Source organism: Gossypium arboreum, chromosome 11 (genome assembly GCF_025698485.1).
Source record: "Gossypium arboreum isolate Shixiya-1 chromosome 11, ASM2569848v2, whole genome shotgun sequence".
Lineage (NCBI taxonomy): Eukaryota > Viridiplantae > Streptophyta > Magnoliopsida > Malvales > Malvaceae > Gossypium > Gossypium arboreum.
Genome location: NC_069080.1, coordinates 130,565,893 through 130,583,003, shown reverse-complemented (window position 1 = coordinate 130,583,003; position 17,111 = coordinate 130,565,893). Strand labels below are relative to the sequence as shown.

At 34.4% G+C, this 17,111-nt stretch overlaps 1 protein-coding gene across 1 annotated transcript; it reads left to right on the top strand.

The window, feature by feature from the left end:
• Window positions 1-15,032: 15,032 nt before the first annotated feature.
• LOC108472291 (uncharacterized) lies at window positions 15,033-16,493 on the top strand. Its single transcript, XM_017773790.1, has one exon. It carries the CDS (start codon window positions 15,033-15,035, stop codon window positions 16,491-16,493), a length of 1,461 nt encoding a protein of 486 aa, XP_017629279.1.
• Window positions 16,494-17,111: the final 618 nt, after the last annotated feature.

Sequence of the window (17,111 nt, the reverse complement as noted above, 5' to 3'; positions counted from 1 at the left end):
GTTTTGTATGACTTCGCAAATGAAAATCCTTTATTATTAGCAAGATGTTAAAATATCTTGCATGGGAGGTCCCATATTATATATATACATTTATCCCAAAAATGTTTATTAAAATAAAACTAAACGTACTTATGAAGAGGGCCCAAATTTAATTTGAGAAATAATTACTTATTCATATTTACCTTGAGTTAGAAGATTTGATACTTCAATAATGATTAAATTAAAATAAAAATTTTAAAATGTATTTAAAAATTATAACTACATGAATTGTTAAGTTTTAAATTATTTATTAGATTAATAAAACAATACCCAACACAGGACCTTTGGGCTGCCCAAAAGACTCCAAAAACAAGAAGCAAAACCAGTCATTAAATTCACCCCATTATTCTAGAATGCTTCAACGATGATAGAAAAAAGGAATTCTAGAAAACTCTAAAAGCCTTAGAAGTCTGTTTGATGAAGAGACAATGAAACGGATTCTTGTGAATGCATTGGTTTGTTAGAGCAAATCGGATATTTTGGTTTGGCGGGGTGATAAATCAGGAGCTGACACAGTCAGAAGCAGCTATAGATAGCTTATCACAGAGAGAATACATAATACAGAAGACAACACCGCATTACAAAATACTGGAATGAATTCTTTCTTTACAAAGATGTGGAATCTTAAAGTGGCGAATATAAAATGAATATCTTCCATAACCCATTATGTTCGATCTATATATCTATTTTTAAGCTGACTTAATGTGCTTAAAAATAGATAAACATAATGTTTTATGGAAAGAAGAAGATGTAGTAATAGTATAAAAATAATGATGTTATGTACCATTTTAATTTGTCATCACACTACTAATTAATTTAATCGGTTCAGTTCCCTAATGTTAAAAAAAAAAAAAAAAACAGTTAAAATGCTGCATAATTAGAAAGTGCCACGTGGCACTTTATTTCAATTAAAAAGTATCATGTGCTATCTAAATGTATTTAAAATAAAAATAAATTTATAAGTTTTTAAAAAAATAAATTAAAAAATTTAGAGAGTTACTGTTGACTTTAACCAAACCTTTGAACATATTGATCCAACGTTGACCGACTTTTGATCGGTGTTAATTGAGTATTGACTTGTAATAGGTTAATTTTGGTCTGGGCCTCCAAAAAATAATAACTTAATAAATAAAGTTAAATGATGCAATCGGTCGAAAATAATCCAAAAAAGGTTAAATTAAAAGATAATCATTATTAAATTGTGGTCAAATCAAAAAGATAGAGAAAGCCAAGGAATTATCAAATTTTATTAACTTGGTAAAAAGTCAAAATAGGAAGATATTATTTTATTTTATTATTAAATTAATTAGGCTATTTTTAGTAAACTCTATGTATATAAATAGGGTATTTTGTTTTTGAAAAGGATCAATTATTCTTGTATTCCTATTTCAATTGAGAATTGAATTATTCTCTCTTTTCCTACTTTCATTGGAATCGATTTTTTTTCCTCTTTCAATTTGAAGTGGGAATTTTGTCCATTTCATTTCAATTCCTTTATTTTTTTTCTAAATTCGTCCAATTGTTTTTAGCCCCTCCGCTTTTTATAATTTTACAATTAAAGTTATTTTTATTTCTAAATCTGCCTCACGATTCTACTGTAGTTTCAATTTGGTCCCCCTGGCAACGGTGCATTTTGGGAGAAGGGATATTTGTTTTTTGGTCCCTCCCTATTTTGCGCGTGATTTAATTCGGTTGTTCCCCTCTCTTTGGCCCCAAAACTTCTATTTTCAATTCAATTTAGTTCCTTTTCTACTATTTTGGCTATTTTATTGTTAAATTAATTAATTTGAGTTTTATATTTATTATTATATTTATTATTATTTTCAGTATTATTATTTTTGTTATTACTGTTACTACTACTACTACTACTACTATTATTATTATTATTATTATTTTATCACTACTTTCATTATTATTATAGTATTATTAGTATTATTATTACTATTATTTTTATTATCATTTTTTTAAAACCATTTCACCCAATATTTCGCTAATTCATATGTTTATTTGTTCATTTTCAATTTAAATTAAATTCTCGCTAGATTTCCTTTGTTATTTCATTAATTATTTTATTATTTCATTTTTATTTTATTCTTGTCCTCATTATTATTATCTTATTATATATTATCCTATTATGTACCTATTCATTTATTTATTTACGTATTTATATACATGTAAGTTTATGTTATTTGTTATTATTATTGTATTTGTATTATCATTATTCACCAAGTATGACCATTTTCGTGTTTTAACTGATTTTCTATTTTAAATGTTACATTGATTTTATCTTTTATTTTTTTTATTTTTTACCCAAACTCATAAAAAAGGATTTTTCAAATAAAGGCAATATTTCGTGTTTGGAAATTCGAGAAATCCTGCCCTAACGTGCTGGGTTTCGGTTTTTCGTTTGACCAAATAACTAAATATCCTTTTAATTGCACGCTTTGAAAATCATAAGATGGTATCAGTTTTGAGGGCTTAAAATGTCGTATCCTAACTTACTGGATGTCCTTCGAAACAAGTGAGTCTTAAATTCCAACTCGAGTTATTCAAACACTCTTTAAAAAGGATTGTATTTTAAAACTTTTCAAACTTTCGACATTAGGACATTGGTTAATCAATCTGGTACCAACCTTGGGCGTGACGAGGGTGCTAATCCTTCCTCGTATGTAACCGACTCTCGAACTCGTTTTTAATATCGTAGGCCAAAATTAATATTTTACTAAAACAAAATGTTTTATGAGGTGATCCGATCACACCTAAACAAAAAGGATTGGTGGCGACTCCATATTTTGTTTTAAAGTCGATCCCCGTTTTTCAGAATAAAAAATGGTTTCGACATCTTAGCGGCTCCACTGGGGACAATAAGAGAGTCAGGCCGTAAAATTGATTATTTTCTGTCCTTTTATCGAAAATTGGAAATTGCATTTGGTTGTGATCCTTATGATTGTTATGGTTTGAGTCTCGTAGAATACTTTTGCATTGCATTGCATGACTATCGTGGTTACACCTTTCAAGTGGGAGTAAGAAACTATGCCTTCGTGAGGTTTTCACCTTCGCATGGGCTAGTGGACTGCTTCTGGGATACATCCATACCTATGTTTTCGTGAGATTTTCATCTCCGCATAGCCATAGGGAAATGTATTCCCCTGAACTGAACCCGATTCATATGAGCCTATAATGGGTGAGGATCGAGGAATCTGCTGGTTCAGGTACCCTGTCTTTAGAACTAAACCACATATAGCGAGCCTTAAGAGCTTACCCCCCAAGTAGGTGCTCAATTTGCTATTTATGTATTTGTACTGACATATTTTCTTTTGTTTTGGTTATGATTGCATTGCATTTTCATCATGGAAAAGAGGTGTTGATTCACGTTCAATTGCTAAATAGAGAGCTTGTCATGGAAAATTAATTTCTTGATAAAGTGAAATATAATACGACCGTCCGAATATGGTCTGAGTAAACACGACAAGAGAAGGATGAGAATCCGCAGAGGAGTACACAACTTGGTTTCAAGATTCAAGCTAACAAAGATTATTCTAGAGCCGTCAACATCCCGACTTACTTAAAGAAGCTGACGAGCATCACGAGGATGAGTGAGCAATGAGTCGCAGCCCAGATCAAGCAAAAAGGAGATAATAGAGACATCTTTTCTAGAGTTCGCAAGATTTGATTTTAGCGTCCGAATATGAAGAAAAAGATCGATGTCTTTGCCTGGAGTATACGGGCAAGGCAGTACATGTTTCCGCTTCATGTAAAGAGATTGTTATCTGGAAAAGTTATTCTAACAGAATTGAATTAGAATCAGCGTCTCTTTTTGTATTCTGTAGCAAGCCCAATTTGCCCGGCTCACAATAAAACCAGAGATAAACTAAAATTAAATAAATAATAATTCTTTATGGTCCAATGTCTTTTTACAAACCTCCAGGACCAAATCATAAATTAAAATAGAAGCCAAATAAAGTTCACAGATTACAAAAGCCCAAATAAGTCCATTTACAATTTTCAGTAAATCCAAATACTAAAATCATATCAGCCCAAAGCTTAGGACTAATTACAATGGCCCAAACTCGAAACCCAAATGAGCCCAATATCGGAAAGGCACCAGAAACCCTAGAGGTTTCTGGAACACCAGCACCGCAACTAGCCAGAAACGGGCTCCTACAAGTGGCTTCCCAAGAATGGCCTCCCCACGAGTGGTTTCTTCTCCGTACACCTCCACGTCAACAGAACCTGCGAGAAGGAAAATAAACACAGCAAAGGAATGCACGAGAAAGAACAGAATAACAGAATACACAAATGACACCAGGAATTTTTTTTTATTTTTCACTATTTATTCTATAAATTTGGGCTATAAAAAGCCCTCGCTTGTACTATGTAATCTTACGCTTACTGAAAGACACAAAAAGCCACCGAAATTTAAAGGTGATTTCTGATTCAAATATTTGAATATACTTTTTTTTCGGTTTCATTCTTTTGGGTCTGTCGTCTTTATATTCGAAAGCAAATAAAAAAGAAAAAGTGTCTTACCTTGCAAATATGCCATAGATTTCTTCTTGCTTTGTTGAAATCGAAGCCAAGAGGAGATCTCAAGGCTGAATAATCATCCCTCCAGACTTGCATGTGTTGGTTGCTATTTAGAGGATGTGCATCGGCGGTTTAAGTGAAAATTTAGGGTTTGAAGAGGAGAAAAGAAAGAGATGGGAGTTTGGTTCAGCCGAATGGGTTTTTTGGTTGGAGTTTAACCATTATGAGGGATCGAAAACGACACCGTTTAGACTAATTTCAATTGTTTAAAAATGGCACCGTTTAGGAGCCATACCCGATGACCCGATCCAATGCCCTCAGGATCCGCACGTTTGCTGTGGTAAAGGGCAATTTGTGCATTTAGTCCCTTCCTTTCGCACTAGCGTTTGATTAAACTTATTCCAGATTTTTTTGTTTTTTTAATTATTCCCAAAATTTGCGCATTGTTTCAATTTAACCTGTGCCAAAACACAGCTTTTTTGGATTTAGGATATTTCCGGATTTGGTCCCTGAGCATTCGCATGCATGGCGCGCTGGTCCTTTTTTATTTCAATGGCCTATTTTATTTATAAATTATCCCTTTTATTTTAATTCAATTGTAATTGAGTTTTCTATTTGTATAACTTACTATTTTAAAATTCATTTAATTTTTTTACTTTAATAACTTTACTTTGTTTAAAAAATAATTATTTTGAAGTCTATATATTATATTATTTTAACATCTTGTATAACATGTCATTTAAATATTTTTATATATATTTGTACCTATATTATTTTAATGAAGTTTTTTATTTTATAATACTTATTACTTTAAAGTTCTTAGTATATTTTATATAAGGGTTGAGCTATTTCAATAATTTTACTTTGTTTTATAAAATCATCATTTTGAAATTTTCTTTATATCATATTATTTTAACATATTATATAATATTTTGTTTAAATATTTTTGTATATATTGCTACATAGATTTGATCCTAAATACATATTTAATTCCATATTATTTTTACATATAATTGCTTTTAAAATTTATTTATATATATATATACACTTTTTTAAAAGATCTATTATGTGTATAGTTTATTTCCTAAGATTATATTTTATTATGTATTTTTACTATCCTTTCATATTTTATATATTATTTAAATTCTCCTTTATTGTGTGTATATTGACAATTTTAGATAAATGTACCCTTTTGTTAAACATTTTGCATATTATTTAATTTAAATATAAATTATTTTAAATTCTAGCATATGTTATTTGTTCATCAATGCATCCTTTTTAGAAATTGTTTTTGTATCGTATTAGTTTTTGTGTTGTTTGGTATCTCATGTGTTAATTGCTTTTATATTATTTCATGTATATTTGCTACACCACATTTATTCATTCTTATGTATTATTAAATAACCCATGCTTGTGAATTTGGTTGTATTTTGGGATTAATTGTTTATTTTGTTAGTTGGTTAAGTAAGGCTATGTTATCTTCGTTCACCAAGTACTCTATTTTATGCATGTATATTATCCCATGATTATTATTTTTCTTTTGGTTTACAAAATGTTGCTTTATGGTTTTCAACTCTTTAAGATCAATTATTCCATTTTATTTCAAATAAAATCAATGCATTTTGAGATAATTTACAATCGTTTATTTAAATTTTTTTGTTAAAAACAAGGCAATGTTCAATATTTGAAAATTCGAGAAATCGTGCCCTACCGTGCTGGGTTTTGATTTTTTGTTGGACTAAATATCTGGACATCCTTTTGTAATTTTTAACCTAAGAGCTTTTGTGATGTGATTCGGCTCAGGTAATTGAGTCGAATTCACGTAGTTGCCCAATCGTAATTTGAGAAAGTCGTTCGTGCCTCGGATTTAAGTAATAGTAGTAAAAGAGTTAGAAAAGGTTAAACAGAAGGTTTCAACGTAGGTAAGTTTAATGATAGGTTCGGTTTATGTAGCAGAGATGGGTGATGGATAAATGGTTCGGTTTGGGTTAACAAGAACGAAAGTTGAAAAAAATGGAAAATGGAAGAACGAACTCAACGTCAGGAATGATTCAACACTAAGTAGTGTCACCCCAATTCCTATATTGTTAAGGTGAAAAAAATGGATAGTTGGATAGGTGAACGCCACACCAAAGCTGGTGATAAGTTCAAACAAGATCGGTAGACGCCACTAGCACAAACTAGATAAGTCTTTGAAACTTGTACGAGATATGAGAGGAAGCAACCTCACAAGAATAATGTTCATTAACAAATTTGGCAAAAGTCCCTTTACAATGAAATGTGCAAACTATTTATAGGCTAATAAGTAGTAGCCGAATGGTCAAACTAATAACTTAAAGACTAATTAAATTCAGCTATGAATGCACTAGAATAATCTAGAACAAGTCTTTAATGTGCTAGGACTAAATTCGGCTGATGGGAACTCCATTGGACAGCTTCATGTGTAAGCAAAGCATCTTGGATGAATGTGTAGTCTTAGGAACTCAATAGCTTGTCTAGATTCGGCCATGGAAGGAATGAATCAATCAAAAAGTGTCTCTTGGCCGAATAGGTGCTTAGGGAAGTCATTTGGACAGCAAACAATTCATGTATTTCACCCACATACATTTGGCCATGCATGAACTAGAAGGGAGCTTGAATCAGGTCGTACATGAACATGCAATAAATGCCTTCATTCATGCATGTGTACCGTCCAAAGTGAATGTATCTTCTTAATCCACATGCATGTAATTAACCTCCCATGTACATGAACTTAATTCCCTCCAAGCATTGAACCAGGCCGTGCATGAATCTTCTCATTCGTTGAACTTTCCCGTTCATGCATCTCTTCATGAATGTACCTTCCACATTCGGCTAACCTACATGAATTAACACACAATTAATTAAAAGATAACTATTCATAAAAAATCATAATTTAAATTAATAACTAAAAAATTTAAAAGCAATAATTAAATTTAGACATAATAATTATAAGTCAACTTATGAAGTAAATTCGGCTAGCTCAAAATTAGTCAAAACACTTAATGAGCTGAAATTGAGCTAGGGGTTTCGGCATGAGCTGTAGCAAACTTAATTATAAACTGAATTAAAACTTAATTTATTAGAATGAAAAAGAAATAAGCTGAATCGAGCTGAATTCTAGCTCAAACGAGCTGAATCGAGCTCAAGTGAGCTGATGGGAGCTGAGTGGCTCATGGGGAGCTGAAAAGGAGCTGAGATCAGATTGCACTATGGTGCATGGAGTCTTCAAGGAGTTATCCTTAGCTCCTCCAACGTCATAGGCCTTGTTGTCATCCCTAATGCGTAACACCAAAGCTGATAAGGCGTCTTGAATTCGCTTGGTTTGAGCTCGAGTCATCGGGCCTTTTGGAAGCTCGATTAGATCTTGAATTACATTCGAGGATGCCCCAGGTGTGCTCACATCATTCCCCCCGTCTTCAAAGTGACTTGTCCTCAAGTCGAGTCAACGATTAATTTTGAAACAGGGATGTCTACTTGTTCGTTCTTGTTTAAATATGTTTAATTGCCGCATCACATCTTGTTGCAAAAATTTCTTAAAACTTGCAATCAATTTAGAATCAGTATAGAGCACAAACAAATCCAAATAGTCATTGAAACAAATCATCTTATACTTAAGACATTCACAATAAGACATTGGCAATATCTTATTTTTACTACCAAATAGACATGTTTCATTGCAACCAAAGAAATTGTCAAGCAAAGATTTTAATCACATAACACCAATAGTTTGCTCGGGCATCTCAAGTTGCTTTTGCAAAGCATAGTGATTTCGACAGAAATTCATGCAACAACTCAAAAACTGTAAACATTCATCAAATTCAACAAAGTAACACATACCAAGAGTCTTTTGTCCATCAACCAAAACAGTTCTATCATCATCGTTAATGTCTTCTTCATCAATCAAATTAGACGAAAATGTGTTAGGAATTCTAGAAACCATACTTTGAGCAAGTAAACTAAAATTGGTTTTACCTTTGCCTTCCATTACAAACCTTTGCTCTTCGAAAATATATCGCAGCCACATCTTATGACTTAAGTCAACCTGAAAAGAATTAGAAACAAGTAATTTTTGGTTAAGCAAAACTCTTTTCTTTTCTTCGCTCATGTTTCTTTGTATTTCATTTTCTCTCAGTTTGGTTTTATCACAACTCTTTTTCTTTTCTCTTTCAATTTGTTTTCTCTCTTTTTCATTTTCTTGCCTTTCTTTTTCCACTCTCATTTGCTCCAAAGATTGTTTCAACCAGTGTTGATCCTCCACAACTTGTTTTTGGTGTTAATGGTGCTAAAGTATAATTTCGTCCATGGTGCCTGAAGATGTATTGATTTGCAAACCCGTCATGCTTTACTCTTCGGTCGAATTGCCACGGCCTTCCAAGCAGAATATGGCCCGCATGCATGGGCACTACGTCGCAAAGGACTTCATCTTCATACTTCCCAATCGAGAATGGAACAAAGACTTGCTTGGTTACCTTTAGCTCAACTCCTTCATTAAGCCATTGTAGCTTATATGGACTCGGATGAACGCTTGTTGGCAGATCAAGCTTTTCGACTAGGAGGGTACTCGCAACATTTGTACAACTTCAAAATTTTTTTTTTACTACGAACCTATTTCGATCTTGTTACGAACGTTGGTGCCTCTCGATTTAGAAGCTCTGATACCAAATGATGTGATTCGGCTCAGGTAATTGAGTCGAATTCACGTAGTTGCCGAATCGTAGTTCTAGAAAGTCGTTCGTGCCTCGGATTTAAGTAATAGTAGTAAAAGAGTTAGAAAAGGTTAAACGGAAGGTTTCAACGTAGGTAAGTTTAATGATAGGTTCGGTTTATATAGCAGAGATGGGTGATGGATAAATGGTTCGGTTTGGGTTAACAAGAACGAAAGTTGAAAAAATGAAAAATGGAAGAACGAACTCAACGTCAGGAGTGATTTAACACTAAGTAGTGTCACCCCAATTCCTATATTGTTAAGGTGAAAAAAATGGATAGTTGGATAGGTGAACGCCACACCAAAACTGGTGATAAGTTCAAATAAGATCGGTAGACGCCACTAGCACAAACTAGATAAGTCTTTGAAACTTGTACGAGATATGAGAGGAAGCAACCTCACAAGAATAATGTTCATTAACAAATTTGGCAAAAGTCCCTTTACAATGAAATGTGCAAACTATTTATAGGCTAATAAGTAGTAGCCGAATGGTCAAACTAATAACTTAAAGACTAATTAAATTCAGCTATGAATGCACTAGAATAATCTAGAATAAGTCTTTAATGTGCTAGGACTAAATTCGGCTGATGGGAACTCCATTGGACAGCTTCATGTGTAAGCAAAGCATCTTGGATGAATGTGTAGTCTTAGGAACTCAATAGCTTGTCTAGATTCGGCCATGGAAGGAATGAATCAATCAAAAAGTGTCTCTTGGCTGAATAGGTGCTTAAGGAAGTCATTTGTACAGCAAACAATTCATGTATTTCACCCACATACATTTGGCCATGCATGAACTAGAAGAGAGCTTGAATCAGGCCGTAAATGAACATGCAATAAATGCCTTCATTCATGCATGTGTACCGTCCAAAGTGAATGTATCTTCTTAATCCACATGCATGTAATTAACCTCCCATGTACATGAACTTAATTCCCTCCAAGCATTGAACCAGGCCGTGCATGAATCTTCTCATTCGTTGAACTTTCCCGTTCATGTATCTCTTCATGAATGTACCTTCCACATTCGGCTAACCTATATGAATTAACACACAATTAATTAAAAGATAACTATTCATAAAAAATCATAATTTAAATTAATAACTAAACAATTTAAAAGCAATAATTAAATTTAGACATAATAATTATAAGTCAACTTATGAAGTAAATTCGGCTAGCTCAAAATTAGTCAAAACACTTAATGAGCTGAAATTGAGCTAGGGGTTTCGACATGAGCTGTAGCAAACTTAATTATAAATTGAATTAAAACTTAATTTATTAGAATGAAAAAGAAATGAGCTGAATCGAGCTGAATTCTAGCTCAAACGAGCTGAATCAAGCTCAAGTGAGCTGATTGGAGTTGAGTGGCGCATGGGGAGCTGAAAATGAGCTGAGATCGGATTGCACTATGGTGCATGGAGTCTTCAAGGAGTTATCCTTAGCTCCTCCAACGTCATAGGCCTTGTTGTCATCCCAAATGCGCAACACCAAAGCTGATAAGGCGTCTTGAATTCGCTTGGTTCGAGCTCGATTCATCGGGCCTTTTGGAAGCTCGATTAGATCTTGAATTGAATTCGAGGATGCCCCAGGCGTGCTCACATCATTTTAGAAGTCAAAAATCAATTGTGTTTCCAAGGGTATGAAGAATCGTGTCCAATCATGCTGGATGTGATGCTATATACCTTTGAAACGAGAGAATTTTGACGTCCAACTTGAACTACCCAAATGTTTTAAAAAGGAACCATGTTTCAAAATATTTTTCTAAAATTCATGACATAAGAACAACACTTAATCAATCTGGTACCAATTTTTGGGAGTAGTGATGGTGCTAACCCTTTCCTCATATGTAACTAGCTCCCGAACCTATTTTCTTTAAAAATTTACATAGACCAAAATTGATTTAAATGAAATAAAATGTTTTATTAGGTGATCCAATCACACCTAAACAAAAATATTGGTTGCGACTCCACACTTTATTGCAAAAAGTCGATCCTCATTTTTCCCTAAAATAAAAAAAAAGTGTTTCGACAGCTTGACGACTCCGCTGGGGACTGAACAATAGGGTTGAGCCATAAAATTGATTATTTGCTATCCTTTTGTCAAAGAATTGAAAATTTGTTTTGAAAATTATGATTCTTTTGATTGCATTTGTTTGTATGATTGTTGTGATTCAGGTCCTATAGAATAATATTGCATTACATTACATGACCACTGTGGTTATACCTGTTAAGTGGGAGTAAGAAACTATGCTTTCGTGAGGTTTTCACCTCCGTATGGGCTAGTGGATTGCTTCCAGGATACATCTGTACCTATTGTTTTCGTAAGATTTTCATCTCCGTATGGTCATAGGGAAATGTATTCCCCTAAACCGAACTCGATTCATATGAGCCTATAATGGGTGAGAATTGAGGAATCTATTGGTTCAGATACCTTTTCTTTAAAACCAATCCACATATAGTGAACCGTAAGAGCTATCCTTAAGTAAAGTTGTGTTAAGCCTTAGCCCATATATGTGTTTTGATTATCTTTCTTTTGCTTGTATTTTATTATTTATAGCTGATACTGACTTGTTATATTTTGTTTTGATTGTGTTTTGCATAACATTATATACTAAAGGAGGTGTTGATTCGTATTCAATTACTAAGTTAGAAAATGTAACATGGAAAATGAATTTCTTGATAAAGTTGAGGATAATGCGGCCGTCCGTGCATGGTTAGAGAGGTTACAATTAGAGAAAGGGGATAGCCTGGCAGAAAGATATACATCAGAGTTGCAGAACTTCACTCACATCAATGTGACACAGAATGAGTTGCAAGAGTTGAGAGATATATGGGCTTATTGGGATGAGGGGACCAAACTGTTGTTCTATCAGAGCTATAAAGATATACCCTACTTGCTTGATATTAAGGTGGACAAGCATCTGTTCCAAGTTATGGCCCAATTTTGGAATTCTGCCTACAATTGTTTCACTTTTGGGGAAGTGGATTTGGTGCCCACCGTGGAGGAATATACTACCTTGTTGAGGTGTCCAAAAGTTCAAGTCAGAAAAGCTTATGCTAAGGTTTTTAATGGTCCAACTTTTACAAAGAAATTAATGAATATCACCAGGATGAGCGAGTCTTGGGTCACTGCTCAAATTCGACAAAAAGAGGATTGTAAATGTCTTTCTTGGGAGAATTTGAGAGATTTAATTTTAACACATCCGGATGAAAAGAAGAGGGTCGATATATTCACCTTAAGCATATATGAATTGGTAATTTTTCCTAAGGCTTTAAGGCATGTAGATGAGGCAGTCACTAATTTGTTTGATCGTCTTGAGAAGGGAATCACATCTGTACCTGCAATACTAGCTGAGACGTTCAAATTCTTGAGCATGTCTCGGAAGGCAGGCGAAAGTTGATTTATTGGATGTGGACAACTGTTGATAGTGTGGTTTCATAGGCATTTTTGAAAAGTGAACAAGGTTTCTTACCAGGTCTTCTCTGAAAGTTATTCCCCATTAAAGGAGGAGGCAGCTATGCAAAGGAAAGACGATATTTCGGAGGAGAAATAGATGGAAATTCTTCAAAATCTCATGGATGAGGATATAGAGTGGAAAGCTTTTTAGATGGTTCCTGATGAAATCTTATATCGATATGGGAACTTTGATTGGGTACTATAGTCAGGAATTTGAGGAGCTACTGGATATGCTCTTTTGCTTGTATTAAGGCAGTATAAATCGAGGCAATTTATACCCACGACTTACAGGCTTGCTCAGTAGGAATTCCCATATAAAGGTGACCATTATAATAAGAAGGTTCGGAAAATGTTTGATACTTAGAAGCAAACTCGTCGGATGAAAAGGTTGGTTGTCGGTTCTATGACAACACCTGAGTACAAATGGATGGTTTAGGAAAAGGGTCAATGATAATATTCCTAGACCAAGTTTAGAAGGCACCTGACCAATGGAGGAATGATTACAAGTTGCCCCGTCAGAGTTGGAAATTATAAAGCAAGACTTTAAGAAGAAGAGTTCTGAGCTTGGGAAAATTAGATGTGGAGGTCCAGAAGTCAGAAGCAGAAAAGTTACGAAAAATAAAGAACGAAGTTGAGGAGGATTTGGAAGGTTTGAAAATAGATTATAAAAATCTGCGCCTATCAATGAGGACTGCTGGACTAGGAAAAACTTCAAAACAATAGTGTCAGGAAATTCAAGAAGAAAAGACTAAGGCTGATCAATGGGAAAAGAGGTTTCAAGAGGCTTAAGCTCGAAATAAGGTTTTGGAAAAAGGTCTGTTAGAGAATAAAAATGAACAAGACGAATTAAGGGCTAGAGTAGCAGAACTTGAAAGATCTCTATGTCTATATCGGAATCACAATTCTGTGATAGAGTTAAGAGCAAGCTTAAGCAAGATCGAAGAGATGAAAGGGAAAATAGAAGAATTAGAGACTGTATTGCAAAGTTGTGAAATGAGAATCAAGTTCTTGGAGGCAAACGAGAAACAATGGAAGGGACAGCTTCATCATTCTCAAGATCAAGTTAGAAACAGTGATTATATTACGGGAAAAGCCATAACACAAATTCGAGAAGTAGCTGATTACTTGTAGACTTTGGCAATACAAGCAGACGTATTAAGTGTGAAGTATGAGTTGGAATCAGATAGGGGGTAAGAGTTAGCCTCGTTGCTTAGAAAAATTAAAGCTCTGAGCATTAGGGCGAAGTCTTATTTGTAACTTAGTTTTATGTAAAGAATTTTATTTTCTAGTAAAGTTTTCTAAATGTAATTGAGTTAGAATTGATGCCTCCTTTGCATTCATGCATTTGCATTACATTACATCATATGCATTAATGGCCATAAAAAAGATACTAATTAATTAAAAATTATTTCAGTAATCTGGAAACCAACAAAAACACACCAAATACGCATCCCTACGTTACAAGAAAAAAGTCCAAGTCAATGGAAAAAAGACTTGAAAAGTTAGAGCAAATGCAAAGAGATATGCAAGAACAAATGCAGCCACAGATACAATAGCAACTAGCAAAGATTCAACAAAAGATGAATGATCAAATGATGGAATCTTAAAGAGATCTAATGAATCAATTGTCTCAATTACTGGTAGAAAGGATGGATAAGGGGAAAATCCTATGGACAATGTCAAGGAAAAAAATGAAGATCCTCAATATCCTCCTGGCTTCACTCTAACACATGTACAGACACAACCTGAGATCAATTTGCAAAATCCATCTGTTACAATCAGGCCTCAGCAGTTTCAGGCTAGAGTGTCAATACCAATGAACTTCCAAGTTGGTTCAAGTTTTAATCCTGGTAATAACTCGAATAACCCAATGGTGCCTGATTTGGATGAATTTGTGAAAGAAGAAAAAGAAAGGGCAGAATTACAAAAACAATTAAATGAACGGTGTAAATGATTGGAGAAAAAAGTCAGGGTGATGGAAGGCATTAATAGACATCCTAGAATTAATGCAAAAGATTTGAGTTTGGTCCCAGACTTAGTACTTCTATACAAATTCAAGATGCCAGAATTCGAGAAGTATAATAGAACGAGCTGTCCTGAAACTCATATCACCATGTTTTGCAGAAGAATGACTGGATATGTTAATAATGATCAATTGTTGATTCATTACTTTCAAGACAGTTTGGTGAGAGTAGCAGAAAAATAGTACAATCAGTTGAGTGGAAATAGAATTAGCTCATGGAGAGATCTGACACAAGCATTCATGAAGCAATACAGCCATGTAACAGATATGACTTCTGACAGAATTACTCTACAGAATACGGAGAAGAAACCAAACGAAAGTTTCAAGCAATATGCACAAAGATGGAGAGAAGTGGCCATCCAAGTTCAGCCGCCACTCTTGGAGAAAGAAACTAGAATGCTCTTTATTAATACCTTAAAAGCTCCGTTCATAACTCACATGTTAGAAAGTGTTACAAGAAGTTTTGTAGATGTGGTAATGATGGGAGAAATGATTGAGAATGCCATAAGAAATGGAAGGATAGATGCAGGAGAAAGTGTTAAGAGGTCTGCCTCGAGGAAGAAAGAAAATGAGGTGAACAATGCAAACATGAGGTATTCAAAGTCTATTACTGTAAGTCAACCAAAGGCGATGACTGCTGGTCAGGGCTTATCAAGGCAGGAATCTGGAGCAAAGCAAAACAATGAGAAGCTTCAATTTACGCCAATTCTAATGACATACAAAGAGTTATATCAAAGTTTGTTTGATACGCATATGGTGACACCTTTTTATTTAAAGCCATTACAGCCTTTGTTCCCTAAATGGTACGATGCCAATGCTCAATATAAGTATCATGTAGTGGTCGTAGGATATTCGATAGAAAATTACACTACTTTTAAGAAGCTGGTTGAGAGATTTATTCAGATGGGCATTGTGAAGTTCGATAATGCGCCCAATACAGAAAATCCACTACATAATCATACTGATAGTGGGGTAAATACAATAGATAGAAGCATGGGAAAAAGAATCAAGGTGAATATTGCGGAAGTGAAAACTCCCTTGAAACGAGTTTGGAAGGAGATGGCAAGAAGGAGGTTAGTTGCTTTGAATTCAGAAGGAAGTGATAATTATTGTGAGTTCCACCATGAAGAGGGACACGAAATTCAAGAATGTGAAGAGTTCAGAACTGTTATCCAAGGTCTGGTGGACAACAATGAAATAGAATTTTATAAGGAGGTTAAGGAGGAGGAGTATATATGTGCGTCAGAATCCATGATGAATGTCCCAAAAGTTAATCGTCCTGTGGTTATTATTTTACGTCCTAAGAATGAAGCAGAAATTCAGATGACACCGAAAATCATAATTCAGAAGCCAACGGTTTTTTCTTACAAAGATAGCAAAAGGGTCCCTTGGAACTATGATCGTAATGTGACAATTCTGGGAAAGGAAAGTTCAGTCAGCCCGTTAAAGGAGGATCAAAATATAGTTTCTCACACGTGCAGTGGAAGACGATATGATTTGAAAAATACCCGAACAGAGCCTGTAAAAGGAAAAGATATGATAGTTGAACAAAAGAGGGGGAAAGCGGTCGAACTTGGGATGCCTATTAATGAACCAGTAAAAGAAGAAGAAGTTAAGAAATTCCTGAAATTTCTGAAGCATAGTGAGTACAGTATGGTGGAACAATTGCATAAACAACTAGCCCACATATCCATATTGGCTTTGCTCTTAAGCTCAGAGGTACACTGAAGTGTATTGATGAAAGTGCTAAATAAGACATGTGTGACCAATGATATTTCTGTCAATAAGTTGGATTGGTTGGTCAATAACATAAGTGCCGACAATATCATTTTCTTCAATGATGATGAGATACCACCAGGAGGTATCAGATCTACCAAAGCTTTGCATATAACCACTAGATGTAAATGATACACATTGACAGGGGTTCTGGTAGACAATGGGTCAGAATTGAATGTATTGCCCTTGTCCACACTAACTAGGTTACCTGTGGATAGTTCACACATGAAAAGATTTCAGAATATAGTGCGAGCATTTGATGGTACGGAAAGGAGAGTCATGAGAAGAATAGAAATACCTTTGTTGATTGGCCCAACTACATATAAGGTAGACTTCTTAGTGATGGATATTAAGCCTTCTTACAACTGCCTATTAGGGAGACCTTGGATACATTCGGCAGGTGTAGTACCTTTGTCATTACATCAGAAGTTAAAGCTAGTATCAGAAGGACGACTGGTAATAATAAATGCTGAAGAGGACATTATTACAGCTGTAAGCAGTGACGCACCATATTTAGGGACAAATGATGAAGCCGTTGAATGTTCTTTTTGGTCTTTGGAATTTGTAAAT

Excerpts from the sequence above, each read along its gene's own strand:
- LOC108472291 (XM_017773790.1), top strand. The coding sequence starts at position 15,033 with ATGACTTCTGACAGAATTACTCTACAGAATACGGAGAAGAAACCAAAC.